Source organism: Sorex fumeus, unplaced genomic scaffold (assembly GCF_029834395.1).
Source record: "Sorex fumeus unplaced genomic scaffold, SorFum_2.1 ptg000072l, whole genome shotgun sequence".
In the NCBI taxonomy this organism is placed as follows: Eukaryota; Metazoa; Chordata; class Mammalia; order Eulipotyphla; family Soricidae; genus Sorex; species Sorex fumeus.
The window spans coordinates 14626378-14640487 of NW_026606129.1; the positions used below are offsets into that span (position 1 = coordinate 14626378).

Here is a 14110-nt window from a genome sequence, read left to right on the forward strand (position 1 = left end):
TCACCTGTGCTGCCTCTCCCAGGCACCCGACACAGCAGCTCCCAGCTCCCAGGGGGTCAGGGCAGCGCTGGGAGGCGGGCCGGGTGACTCCCCAAGATGCCCGTGCAGTGATGGGGCTCCCCTTTCTCAGGGGACCTGAGCTTCGGGAAGGGGAGCTTGGGGCCTCCCGCCCACCTGCGTCCTGGGGCATCAGACTGTTCCTCCCTGGGGTCCAGGCACGAGGCAGCCTGCCTGGATGGGAAGGGCGAGCGCCATCCCGCCAACGCCCAACCCTGTCTCTATCCAGGGCTCCACCATCCCCATCAACCAGGCCAGACCCAACCGCAACCTCACCCTAACCAGGAAGGAGCCGATTGGGTGAGTCACAGCTCTGGGGAGCACTGTTCAAAAAGCACTCTAGGAGGCTCCCAAGCAGTGCCCCAAAGACGCTGACAACTCCAGACCAGCTGGACAGTTAAATGGTCAGGTTCAGGGGTGCCGGCAGCCACCCCTGACGCTGCTGGGGTGTGGGAGAGCGTGGTGCTGGGGATCACACTCGGGTCCTCCTGCATGTCGGCGTGTGCCCCTGACCCCTGAGCTGCCCGCCCCCAGCCCCTCACACCCCTGTTATCAGATTTCTCAAGGAAACTTCTCTTTGCCAAGCGCCTTCTGCCAGATCCTGCAGGCACCGTGCAGGGGTGAAAATGGGCGAATGTGCTGCTTTCTGGGGTCCAGGCCACTTCTGGGTGAGATGGAGGGGCCAGCCGGGGGCCCGGAGCGAGCAGGGACCGTGCTTCTCTCGTGGCAGGGTCTGCGGCATCATCATCCCCTGGAACTACCCCTTGATGATGCTCTCCTGGAAGACAGCCGCCTGCCTGGCCGCGGGGAACACGCTGGTCATTAAGCCTGCCGAGGTGGGCGCCCCTTCTGCAGGGCTGGGGGTGGAGGTTGGGTGTCTCACAGTCAGGCCAGGGGGGCCAGTGCGCCGCCCCTGCGGGGACGATCCTCAAAGGCCTCGACTGCTTCTTCTGTACCTTGGGACTAGCCCACACCCTGCCTGCCCCAGGGCTGCCGGGGACAGATAGGCGGGCATGCCAGACAGACAGACAGGTGGGCATGCTGGACAGACAGATGGACAGGCGGGCATGCTGGACAGACAGGTGGACATGTTGGACAGACAGATGGACATGTTGGACAAACAGGCGAGCATGCTGGACAAATGGATATTCTGGACTGACAAGCGGGCATGTTGGATAGACAGATACACATGCAGGACAAATAGGCAGGCATGCTGGATGGACAGGCGGGCATGCTGGACAGACAGACATGCTGGACGTACAGGCGGGCATGCTGGACAGACAGATGGACACGCTGGACAGGCAAACATGCTGGACAGACAGACACCCATGCTGGACAGACAGATGGACATGTTGGACAAACAGGCGGGTATGCTGGACAGACAAGCGGGCATGTTGGACAGGCGGACACACTGGACAAACAGGCTGGCATGCTGGACGGGGTTCCTGGGAACCTCCCAATTTCCCCCCGCTTCCAGGAGCAACTTGACTCAAAGATAACGTCATTAAAAAGCGGCTTTTCTTTCCACCAGTTTTATGAGGGGACAGATGGACATAGGGACAGAGGGACAGAGGAACAGGTATCCTACCCAGCTCAGGGAGCACCGTCAGCTCCCACGCGTGCAGGGATAGGGAAGCCCAGAGCCTGGTCCCTGTGGCTCAGGAAGGGACCCAGGGAAGCCTGGTGACCACGCGTCCCTCCCCCTGTGCCCCGTCTCCTGTGGCCACGCTGTCCTGCCTCCCTGCACTCGTGTCTGTTATATCTGTGGCTTGACTCTCACCTGCTTCCCCCAGGCGGGCGCCTCTCAGCCCCCTGTCTGATGATGTCACTGCGAGTCTGTGGGGCTTTCTCGCAAGGTCCCACATCGGTGTCACCTCACCGTGCCTTCAGAGTCCAATTGCCTCCTTTCTTATGGCTGAATAATATCTCATTATGCCTCTGTCCCATCCACCTTGGGGTCCCACAGGTGGAGCACATGAAGGAACAGGAATGGGGGTGCCTGGAATAGAGTCCTGGGCGTGGGATGGCTGATGTGTTTATAGCATTTTCCCGAGTCAGGTTCTAGAGAATTCAGAGATGGGGAAAAAAACAACAATTATTAGCACCTTTCCACCACAGCTGCCTCCTGAGATCAGTTTCCCCCTTTAGCAGGTGCGGGAAAGTTGCTGATAAATCACAGTAATTATTCCTAGGGGAACTACCCCAGGACCAGCCCCTGCTGCCCGGGCCATAAGCCTGACCTCACTCCTGAGCCTGACATGTCATGAGGAAAATTTTCTGGGATCAAAATGTGCCTCCTCTTCCTCCGAAGAGCAGGAGGAGAAGTGTAGGGGCGAGGCCTCCGGCAGTGGGGTGTCCTCCCCCCCGCCACCCCAGAATCGTGTGTGCACCGTGAAACACCCACCCAGCCTGGGCACTAAGAGGTTTCCTGCACACAGTGGACAGAGGCAGCCCAGGGTGTGCCCTGTAGGCTTTTGGGCTCGACGCCCTGGTGGAGAGCCAGGGTCCCATGTGTACCCATGAAGCAGGAAAGGGCCTGATCTGGGCCCGGGACTGGAGCCAGCCATCAGGGATGGACTGAGCCAGCCCACAAGAGCGAGCAAGTGATCTGGCTGGATTGGCGGTTCGCAACGCAGAGGATCACTTCGGGACTCTGCACCCAACCTTCTTTCCGGCACCCCGCAGGTGACCCCGCTCACAGCCTTGAAGTTCGCAGAGCTGACCCTGAAGGCCGGCATCCCCAAGGGCGTGGTTAATATTGTCCCGGGATCTGGTAAGAAGGAGGGCAGGGTGCAGGGGGCACCAGGAATGGGGGGCCAGCTGGACTGTGCCAGGGTCAGAGCAGCATGGCTGTATGGTGTGTCCTGGAGGGGTCAGCCTGGGGGTCAGGGAAACCCTCTCCTACTTGGAGGGGTTTGGGCTTTTTTTTTCTTTTTTTGGGGGTGGGTGGGTGGTCACACTCGGCGATGCACAGGGGTTACTCCTGGCTCATGCACTCAGGAACTACTCCTGTTGGTGCTCGGAGGACCACATGGGATGTTGGGAATTGAACCCGGGTCGACTGCATGCAAGACAAATGCCCTACCTGCTGTGCTATCACTCCAGATTTCAGCTTTTTTTTTTTTCTCCACCAGTGGGAGGGGGTGGTTTCCACTTTTAGCGCACTATGCATTCCAGGAATAAATCTGCTAATTTGGGATTTACCTGCCTTTGGAAGTTTGAGACAACGTATTCACAGACTAGAATTAGAGCGTGTGGTAATTGCTTTTTCAGCATCTTCTGTGACTCGTTCTCTAGTGGAGTGGGAGAATGCTTCTCTCTTGAGCACATTTTAAAATATATATTAACACGGGGGCCAGGGAGAAAGGCAAAGTGTGAGGGCGAAACTGATGCTATGATAAGCTGCAGCTAACACCAAGTCTCTGCTGGGCCTCAGTTTCTGTTTCCCTGGAGCAGAACTAGCAGTTTCTGGTAGACTCCCAGTTGACTAATGTGCCTAGATAGGGAATTGGGCAGTTGGGTCTGGCCGGTCATTTTGCTGACCACCATCGTAATAGAGCCGATGCTAAAAATAGAGCAGTATATAAATTGCCTCTTAACTCTGAGCCCTATATAAACTGCTTGTGATTTGGAGTCAGGGTCCTGGTCAAGACTTCACTGTGTTGGATGAAACTCGGACCCTAGCTCAGGCTAGCGCTGGCTCGGGCTAGGAAGAAAGTTCCTTTGCTTTCGCATTATCGTGTGTGGACTGGGTCTCTCTGCAATTGGGAATCTGACACTTGGTCACAACAGCAGGACTAGAGCCCCGAGCACTGCCTGACATGCAGGAGACCTGAGCTCAGTCCCTGCCATGGCATCGCCCCCTCACCCACTGGATGAAACCCCCTGACAGAACTAAGACAATGGCACATTGGCTGACAGTTGTCCTCATCATGCTTTATAAATATTTCCTGTGTTGGCCTGGGAGGGGCTTCCTAAGGGGCCAGGGGACCCCTCCCAGCTAAGCTCAGTTAACTTCAGTTAACTTCCCAGCCAGAAGTTCCATGAGCGAGTTAGAGAACACAGTGCTGCTCAGACCCCATGATGTCAGAGATCACCTGGGCCACCCCAGTGGAACTTGGGAACCTCCAAGGCTACACACCTGGGAAGGCCCACAGGGCTGTGTGGTGCCAGAGATTCAAAAAGAGTCAGATGCGGAGAATGGGCACTGGTGGAGGGATGGGTACTGGATCATTGTATAACTGAAACCCAAGCACAAAAATTTGTAAGTCTACAACTGTACCTCATAAATAAAGAGTCAGATGCATGCAAGGCCTTACTTCAGCCTGCTATTGTTTTGTTCCGGTATCTCTATTTCAAGTTTCCTGTTGACTGTCACAATATCTTTATACTTTATTTCATCCACGAAGTGTGGGGAAGATGCGGTATTTCCTCAGTCCCCCTCAGCAACAGCAGAAAGCTCCTGAATGTTTTTCTCTGCTCCGTTGCTTTTCCGTTGCCTCTTCCCTGCTTTTACCCTTGTCACCCCCTTCTCTGTCCACCCCCCCCCACCATGTGCTTACACCCCTGCAGCCCTTGGAGCTCACTCGTGTTTCTGTTTTGTGGTTTGAAGTGAGAAGAGCCCTGCAAGGCCTTTGGTAACATGTCCCGCCTTTCAGCGACACTTCGGCCACTCTAAGTGGGTTTGGCCTACCGTCTTCCTTCAGCTTCTAGAATTAGAGTCTCTGCAGCTTTTCAGAGGCTGCTGTTGACCTAGTCTCTCCACCCTGCTACCTTCCACCTCCAGCTCCTGGAGTCGCTTCAACCCATTGATGCTGTGTACAGCACACAGTTGTTTTTTTTTATTTTTCAATGGAGGCGTCATGGCACGCGTGTTAGTGTTTCATGTTTACATTGTGACTGTACCACACCCACCTTTCAGAGGAGCGGTTTCGCCTCTCCGCTCTCTTCAAATCCCTTCTCCCCTCTCCCTGTGATGCCTCTGTTCTCTGTTCCGTTGGCAGTGTCTCAGCGTTGGCTTCCAATGGCCACTAGCCCTTGTCTGTTCTCTTTGCTTCTTTAAACTCCACAGAGGAGTGACGTCCTCTGGCATTTGTCTTTCTCCTTCTGGCTCACTTCTGGCTCACTTTACCTAGCGTGACGCCCTCCAGTTCCATCCAAGTCGAAGCGAAATGCATGATTTCATCTTTTCTCAGATCTGAGGAGCATTCCACTATGTCATATTGCCTTTTTTAAAATCGACTATGAGATCTTGTTACTGTGTTACTGTGTTTGGCATATCGAATACTTGGCTATGGTAAATATATATCACTGCAATGAACAGCGAGAAGTATATATTTTTGTTTGTTTTGTTTTGTTTTAGGGTCACACCCAGCGATGCACAGGGGTTATTCCTGGCTCTGCACTCAGGAATTACTCCTGGCGGTGCTCGGGGGACCATATGGGATGCTGGGAATCAAACCTGGTTTGGCCGTGTGCAAGGCAAACACCCTACCTGCTGTCCTAAGAAGTGTATATTTTTATACTCATGTTTTGCCTTCTTGGGTTAAATATCAAGGAGTGGGATCACTGGGTCATAGGGCAGTGCTAGTCTTAAGTTTTGGAGATTCCTCCAGGCTGTATTCCACGGAGGTTAACCAGGGTTCAGTGAGTGAGGATTCCTTTTTCACTCCATCCCGCCAGTGCTCATTCCTGCCCTGCCATTTGATATTCTCACTGGTGTGTGATCATATCTTATTGTTATTTTGAATTGATTTTGTGTGTTGTCTTTGAGGAACTACCTATGCAATTCCTCCCCCTATTTTTCCACAGTTGTTTGTTTGTTTATTAAACCTTGAGAGTGTTTTAGATATCGCAGATATTAGCCCTTTGTTAGACTTGTGGTATATGAATATTTTCTCCCATTCAATGGAATGTCTTTTTGTTTTAGACCTCTTTTTTCTTCCTTTCTCTCTTCCTTTCTCTCTTCCTTCCTTCCTTCCTTCCTTCCTTCCTTCCTTCCTTCCTTCCTTTCTTTCTTTGTGTGCAGAGCTTTTTAGTTAAACATGGTCCCATTTGTTTATCTTTCCTTTTGTTCTCTTTGCCAGTGAGATTGTATCATGTCTCCCCGAGGAGGGTCTAACAGAGAGTTCTGTCTGTTTTCCTTAGTGTGTTTTATGGACCCGGGTCTTTTATGCATTTGGTGTTGTTGTTGTTATTAGTTTTTATTTTTAACCTTCAGTAAGGAAACTATATGTGACACCAAGCTCAAAAACCCTATGTGACAGGGTAACTGGGCCACCGTCGGGAGGATGGATATGACTGCCAGCCAACAAACTTTAGTCTTTTTTTTTTAAATATTTTTTTTAATACGTAATCTCTGTGAATTACAGAGTTGCAAAGTTATTCATTATTTGGGCTGGAGCAATAGCAGGTAGGGCATTTGCCTTGCATGCGGCCTACCCAGGTTCGATTCCCAGCATCCCATATGGTCCCCCGAGCACCGCCAGGAGTGATTCCTGAGTGCAAAGCCAGGAGTAACCTCTGAGCATCGCCAGGTGTGACCCAAAACGCAAAAAAAAAAAAAAGTTATTCATTATTAAGTTTCAGGCAAACAATGGTCCAGCACTAATTCCTTCCCATGTGTCCACTGCCCTCCACCAGTGTCCCCAGTTTCCCTCCCGTCCTCCTGTCTCTGTGGCAGGCACTTTCCCCTCCCCTATTAACCTAGTATTTCCTTCCCTAATTTATCCCCCCAGCTTCAATACTTCAGCAAGAGTTTCCTTCCCTAATTGTTCCCTTCCCTAACTTATCTCCCCAGCTCCAAGCTTCGGCAAGCTTCCTGCTGAAAAACAGTTCTCCTGCCCTTCGTTTCTATTGCCTTTTGGGCTGTGTTATCTTATAAACTTTCTTTATATCCTGTGTCTGAGAGAGATCACTCTGTGTCTATCCCCCTCCTTCTGACCAACTTCACTGCACATGATGTGCTCCAGATCCACATAACAGCAAACTGCGTGGCTCTCTTTTCTCTTACTGCCCAGTAGTGTTCCATTGTGTTTTGTCCATTTTGAATCAACATGTATGTGGTGTGAGACAGGGAACCAGGTTCCTTTTTTTTTTTTTTTTTGCCTGCATCTGATCAGTTTTCCTGGCACCATTGGTTGAGGATGTGTATGCCTGGTTCATGGATTGGAAGAATGAGTTGGACCTTTCATTTGCCTGCCTGACAGTCTCTGCCTTCTGCCTGAATTGTCACTGTCACTGTCACTGTCACTGTCCTCCCGTTGTTTATCGATTTGCTCAAGTGGGCCCAGTAACGTCTCCATTGTGAGACTTGTTGTTACTGTGTTTGGCATATCGAATATGTCACGGGGAGCTTGCCAGGGTTTGCCGTGTGGGCGAGATACTCTCAGTAGCTTGCCAGGCTCCCCGAGAGAGGCAGAGGAATCAAACTCGGGTCGGCCGTGTCAGCCACATGTAAGGCAAACGCCCTACCCGCTGTGCTATCGCTCCAATCCTGCCTGAATTATTTAATTTATATACATTATATAAATTTATGGGCTGGAGCAATAACACAGTGGGTAGGGTGTTTTGCCTTGTACGGGGCCGACCCGGGTTTGATTCCTCCGCCCCTCTTGGAGAGCCCGGCAAGCTACCGAGAGTATCTCACCCACAAGGCAAACCCTGGCAAGCTCCCCGTGACATATTCGATATGCCAAACACAGTAACAACAAGTCTCAGAATGGAGACGTTACTGGTGCCCACTCGAGCAAATCGATGAACAATAGGAGGACAGTGCTACAGTGCTATATACACTATAATTATCTATAGATTGTCTTCACAACTATCTTTTTACTTTTTATCTTCTTTTCAATGCTAGGCTTTGTTCTCCTTTTTAACGGGTTTCTTTTGTATTATCTTTTGTGTTAAATTAATATTTCCTAATTTTAATTCTCTTCATCTTAATGCTTTTTCACTCTGTATGGAGTATGTGGGCTGAGCCATGCCTGGCGGAATTTGGGGCTAACTCTGCGCTAAGAGGTCAGTCCCCAGTGGTGCTCAAGAGGGTCAACGATATGCAAGGCAAGGGTCTTACCCATGGACTATTTCTCTGGCCCTCACTGTTTTGTTTTGTTTTTAATTTTTATTAGTGAAACGCCATAAGATACAGTTGTAGACTTACAGATTTTTGTGCTTGGGTTTCAGTTATACAATGATCAAGTACCCATCCCACCACCAGTACCCATTTCCGACCACCACGGGTCCCAGTATCCCTCCCACCCTCCATCCCCCCCCCCATCCCACCCCGCCTCTGTGGCAGGGCATTCCCTTTTGTTCTCTCTCTCCTTTTGGGTGCTGTGGTTTGCAAAAGAGGTATTGAGTGACAATCATGTTCGGCCTATAGTCTACTTTCAGCGTGCTTCTCCCATCCTGGGAGGATCTTCCCAACACCCTTCATTTGGTGCTCCCTTCTCTATCTGAGCTGCTTTTCCCCTAGCATGTGTGGCTGGCCTCCAAGCCATGGAGTAAACTCACTGTTTATTTTTAAAGTTGTCTTCTTGGATTCTCTTAGACTTACCACTTCTTTTTGTTTGTTTGTTTGTTTAATTTTATTGAATCACCGTGAGATAGTTACAAGCTTTCACGTTTGGGTTACAATCCACTTCTTTCTCAGAGTAAATTCAGATCTGTACTAATTTCTGAAATGTTTCTGTCTATAATCTTTTCTTCCTTTTATGTATTTTTTTTTGTTTGTTTTGAGGGGCAAGGGTTTCCAAGAGTCTTCAGGTTCTGTGGGCAGGCCTTGGCCGACTTGGTTTCTTCCTGGGCCCTCTGTGGGCTTGTTGGTGACCTGCGGCCAGCCAGGGCTGTCTGAGTCCCCAGGTCTCTCCTCAGCAGGACCCCAGTTAGAGTGAGGGGTCCTGCCCACACCACCGGGTTTCACTTCACCGCCTCTTTCAAGGCTCTGTTTCCGGAATCACCACATCTGAGGCGTGTGGCCTTTTGACAGAGGTTTTGAAGGAACACAGTTCTGCCCAGGGCAAGGAGCAGGCTGTGGAACCCTGGCTGTGGGGAGCTCTCAGGACATAGGCCTTCTGCCCAGAGCGCTGGCCTCAAGGGGAACACGGCACCTGCTCTGACCATCTCCTCCTGCTCATATGACAGGCTCACTGGCCGGCCAGAGACTCCTGGACCACCCAGATGTGCGGAAAATTGGGTTCACAGGCTCCACACAGGTGGGGAAGCACATCATGAAATGGTAAGTGGGGGAACAGGGGGTGAGGTGAGAGGGAGCGGGAACGGCCTCTCCAGAGGGTTTGGACAGGACAGCGCCGGGTGGAGGCCAGGGACCCACGCCTTCAGTCTCCGTGTATGGGAGCTCACTGGGGGTGGGGTCTCACAAGCCCTGAGCCAGGCTCTGTGAGGGCACAGCTTGCATTTGGCAAGGCCGCTGGCCTGCAGTGTAGAAGCAGAGGCAGCCTGGATGCAGCCTCACGGGACACAGGGTCACGGTCCGCCCAGGGCTGCTGGGCACTCGGAAAAGCTGCTGAGAGTCGAGTCTTATGGCTGCCAACACCAGAGACACTCCAGGTTTGGCAAACATAGTGTTAAGTCCGGGCTGGAGTGATTAGCACAGTGGGTAGGGCATTTGCCTTGCACGTGGCCGACCCAGCCGACCTGGGTTCAATTCCTCCACCCCTCTCGGAGAGTCCAGCAAGCTACCGAGAGTATTTCGCCCGCATGGCAAAGCCTGGCAAGCTACCCGTGACATATTTGATATGCCAAACACAGTAACAAGTGTCACAGTGGAGAAGTTACTGGGCCTGCTCGAGCAAATCGATGAACAAGGGGAGCACAGTGACAGTGACAGTGTTAGGTTCGGGATTCTGGGTTCCCAAGTGGCAAGACGGACAGAGACACACACACACACACAGTGATGCAAAAAGCAGTAGGAGTTTTAGTCCAGTATACTGGGCTCAACTATCTCACCCAGAGAGTGGTCTCTTGATAGCGACCCCGACTCCCAAGTGCAAGCAGTTTATATAGGGTTTAATTACATAAGCCATGCATGCCTTATTGTCCCAGAAAAATCTGACTTAGTTACTAAACAAAGGTGGTTTGGCATGGGTCTAGGGTATCTGTTGGACTCTGACTGGTGGGGGGCTGGTGGTTGCTGGGTACATGCTCAATGGTTTCTGGCACATTGAGATTGATTTTGCCCACTTGCCCACTTGCTGGGCCCAGGGACATTCCCAGGGAGCTTAACCCCTGCAGTGCTGCTGTTACTCCCCCTGGGGACAGGTTCTGTGTGTGACTTTCTGCCTGCTGAGCAGCGGAGGGTCAGCTGGGACAGAGAGAACAGCGCCTGGTGCCATCAGACGGGAATAGCCGTGTGACTTGCACAGTGTCTGGGATGGTCAGGGCAGCCTCTGAAGAATGGGCTGGGGGAGCGGAGTTCGGCAGGAGTGAGGGGTGACCTGCAGGGACACGTGAAGGAGGGGTGGCCTGGAAAGGGGCTGTGAGAGCAAGTAGTGGGCAAGGTGTTGGGTGGGGAAGGGTCAGTGGGTAGGGAAGGGGGAGGGGAGAGAGTGGGCTAGCGTGTGGGAGTAGTACCGGGCCTGGCCCTCAGCCCCTGGTAGCCCTCTGCTTGCTGTCCTGGGGTGAGCTCGTGTGGCCCCTGGGGCCCCTGTCTCCGAGGCCCTCAGCCCCCAACCCTCTGTCCTTCCAGCTGTGCCCTGAGTAACCTGAAGAAGGTCTCCCTGGAACTGGGTGGGAAGTCGCCCCTCATCATCTTCGCCGACTGTGACCTCAGCAAGGCCGTGCAGATGGTGAGAGCCGATGTGGGCTGGGGCGGTGGACAGGGGCCCTCCCAACCCACAGGCACATGCAGCCTGATCCCAGATGTGCCACGAGCTTAGACCGGCAGGGAGGGACCTCGGGGTCAGAACAATGAATCCTTCAAAGCATGCCTCGGAGTGAGGTTTTACTGCGGAGGGTGCGCAGTCATCCAGGGAGACCCTCCATGAGTCAGCCGGAAGCCGAAGGGAGGTGGCTGTGAGAAAAAGGAAGACAGAACCCCAGGGCATGGGGAGCCCCTGCTGGCAGCAAATGCAGACATACACGTGCACATGTGTACACACACACACATACACACATACACGCAATCATGCACACACACAACCACACACACATACACACAAAACCATACACACAACCACACACATACACACATGTGCACACACACAGCCACACACTCATACACACACAACCACACACATACACACAAGACCAACACACAACCACACACACGTACACATACGCACACACAACCACAAACATACACACATTGCACAACCACACACATACACACAACCACACACACGTACAAACACGCACACACAACCTCACACACATACACATACACACACATGGGGGCGGGTCGCACTTAGAGGGAGCTCTGGGGATCACTGCACCTCTCGGCACCTCTGCACAGTGGGCCATGGCCATGCCGCCCTCTGAGGTGAGTCTTGACCTGATGCTCTCCAGAGGTTGTGCATATGTATGTGTGTGGTTGTGTGTGTATGAGTGTGGTTGTGCATACTGACACGGGGATGCTCAGTGTCATGCATCATAGTGCCTCAGGCTCTCTGTCCACTAAGTCCACGGTCACCCGGTGCCTCAGATTGCCCCAGCCATTCAGGTCCCGCTGTGCTTGGGGATGATGTGCCCCGCCGGGTGGACATGAGCGGGGTGGGTTGATCTCAGGTGGCGGGGGGCAGTGAGACAGTCCCCCTGCCCTTGACCCCAAGGCAACCCTCAGCTGTGGGCGCCAGAGCTGAGCCCCCAGCTGCTGGGCAGGGCAGAGCAGCCCGCACCCCGTCCTTCCCCGACCCACTGGACGCCCTCAGGAGCCTCTGAGGACGTCTGTGCTGGACTCCCGCCAGGAAAGCACTGAGCAGGGGTCAGCCAGCATGTGCCCGCCCCAAGCCACCTGGGTGCATCCTGTGTCACCTGTGCCCGCCCCAAGCCACCTGTGTCTGCCCCAAGTCACCTGTGCCCGCCCCATGCCCTTCCATGTCAGGCCATGTCCCCGAGTCCCTGAGCGTGGGCTCCCCGTCCTGGCCCAGCACATGGGCTCCCTGGACTCTCTCTGCATCCTCCCTCCTATCCTCCACCCTGCAATGTGGACACTGGTCATGTTCCCTGCAGCAGGGCCAGGCTCCACCTCTCTCACCCTCTCCTGCTGACCTCAGCCTCAGCATCCTCCTCCTGTCCCCACTTGCCTCTCCTATGGGGGTGGCCGGGGTGGGCTGGCGTGTGTGTACCCAGCACCCAGCCTGGGTACTGCCGGGGCCCAGGACGCAGAGCTTCCTCTGCCCCCCCCCGTAAGAAGGGGCCCCGCACTGCGCCAGGGTCGGGGGGGAGAGGGCGCTGAGGACCCCCATCCCCAGCACAGCGGCTAATGCCACTCTCCCTCCCGTTCTCCAGGGCATGAGCTCCGTCTTCTTCAACAAGGGGGAGAACTGCATTGCAGCTGGCCGGCTTTTCGTGGAGAACGCCATTCATGACCAGTTTGTGCAGAGGGTGGTGCGTCTTCAGGGTGGGCGGCTGCGGGGTCCCTGCAGGGCTGCTGGGGTGGGAGAGGGAGGGGCGGGGGAGGCGGCAGTGGTGCGTCCGCCCCGCACCCTGGGACAGCCTGAACCTGGCCAAGTCCCTCAGGGTGCTTCCCGCAGGTGGAGGAGGTGAGCAAGATGAAGATCGGGAACCCCCTGGACCGAGACACGAACCACGGGCCGCAGAACCACCGTGCCCACCTGAAGAAGCTGCTGGATTACTGCCAGCGGGGGGTGCAGGAGGGGGCCACGCTGGTGTGCGGGGGCAAGCAGGTCCCGCGGCCAGGTCTGTATACCACAGCCCCACCCCTGCACCCTGGGTGGGGGGGAAACTGAGGCAGCAGGGTATCTGGACGCTGCTTTCCTGCCCAGATCTAACCAGAGGGCTGGGCACGTCTCTGGGTCAGCCTCTGCTCTCAGGCCGCGTTGGGGGCTCAAGTCTGTCCTGAGTTTTGGGGAGCTTCTCACAGACAGCCCCCCCCCGAGGCTCTCTCTGTCTCCTTCCTGGGCTGGAGGTCACCAGCTCCCTGAGCCCCTCAAGCCAACGGCACCAACCTTTAACATGCCAGAAGTCCCACCACCCGCCTCTTCTCGGTGCAGTGGTGCCTTGTATGTGGGAGGCCCTGGGCTCCGTCCTCAACACCCCTTGCCCCCACCCGCCCCCAAATTAACTAGAAAAGCCCAGATCCTCGTCAGCTCCAGTCCCTCTGCCAGTCCTATCAGCATTCTCCTCAGTGAGAGGGTCGGGCGCGTCTCGTGGGAACCCCGCGGGAGCCCCCGCCCACAGAGCGTGGCACCCCACTTCTGCAGGCTTCTTCTTTGAGCCCACGGTGTTCACCGACGTGCAGGACCACATGTTCATTGCCAAGGAGGAGTCCTTTGGGCCCGTCATGATCATCTCTCGGTTTGACGACGGGTAGGGAGTTCCTACACGCCTCCTCCTTCCCTACTTCCTGGGGTCCCCGCTTAGTCTGGGGGTGGGGGTCAGAGGGTGGGAACAGGAGCCTCCTCCTCCTCCAACTCTCCTCCTCCTCCTCTTCCTGTGTCTCCGCTGCCCCCATTCTCCCACTGTGCCGGGGCTCCACACCCGTCTTCCCCCAAGCACCCCACATGGCAGGAACATAGAAGGGTCTGGTGTCCCCTGGAGGGAGGGGGTCCAGGCCCACCCCATGGAGCGCCTCCTGGTGTCCCCACAGTGACGTGGACACGGTGCTGTCTCGGGCCAATGCCACGGAGTTCGGCCTGGCCTCTGGGGTCTTCACGAGGGACCTCAGCAAGGCCCTGTACGTCAGCGACAAGCTGGAGGCGGGCACTGTGTTCGTCAACACGTACAACAAGACAGACGTGGCCGCGCCCTTCGGGGGCTTCAAGCAGTCTGGGTTCGGCAAAGACTTGGGTAAGCCCCGCCTGGGTGGGGAACACCAGCATTCCGGATCACGGGGTGCTGGAGCAGAGTGAAG

The 14110-nt window shown here is 54.6% G+C and overlaps 1 protein-coding gene across 1 annotated transcript in view; it reads left to right on the plus strand.

Annotated features, from left to right (window-relative positions):
• Positions 1-14110, plus strand: part of ALDH1L1 (aldehyde dehydrogenase 1 family member L1) — a 54642-nt gene that overhangs the window by 38200 nt on the left and 2332 nt on the right. The window contains exons 14-22 of the mRNA XM_056128967.1: positions 287-357; positions 788-893; positions 2743-2830; positions 9202-9295; positions 10766-10865; positions 12526-12624; positions 12771-12936; positions 13461-13566; positions 13847-14046. Of these exons, the coding sequence (XP_055984942.1) occupies positions 287-357; positions 788-893; positions 2743-2830; positions 9202-9295; positions 10766-10865; positions 12526-12624; positions 12771-12936; positions 13461-13566; positions 13847-14046 (1030 nt within the window). The remainder of the gene's footprint in view (positions 1-286; positions 358-787; positions 894-2742; positions 2831-9201; positions 9296-10765; positions 10866-12525; positions 12625-12770; positions 12937-13460; positions 13567-13846; positions 14047-14110) is intronic.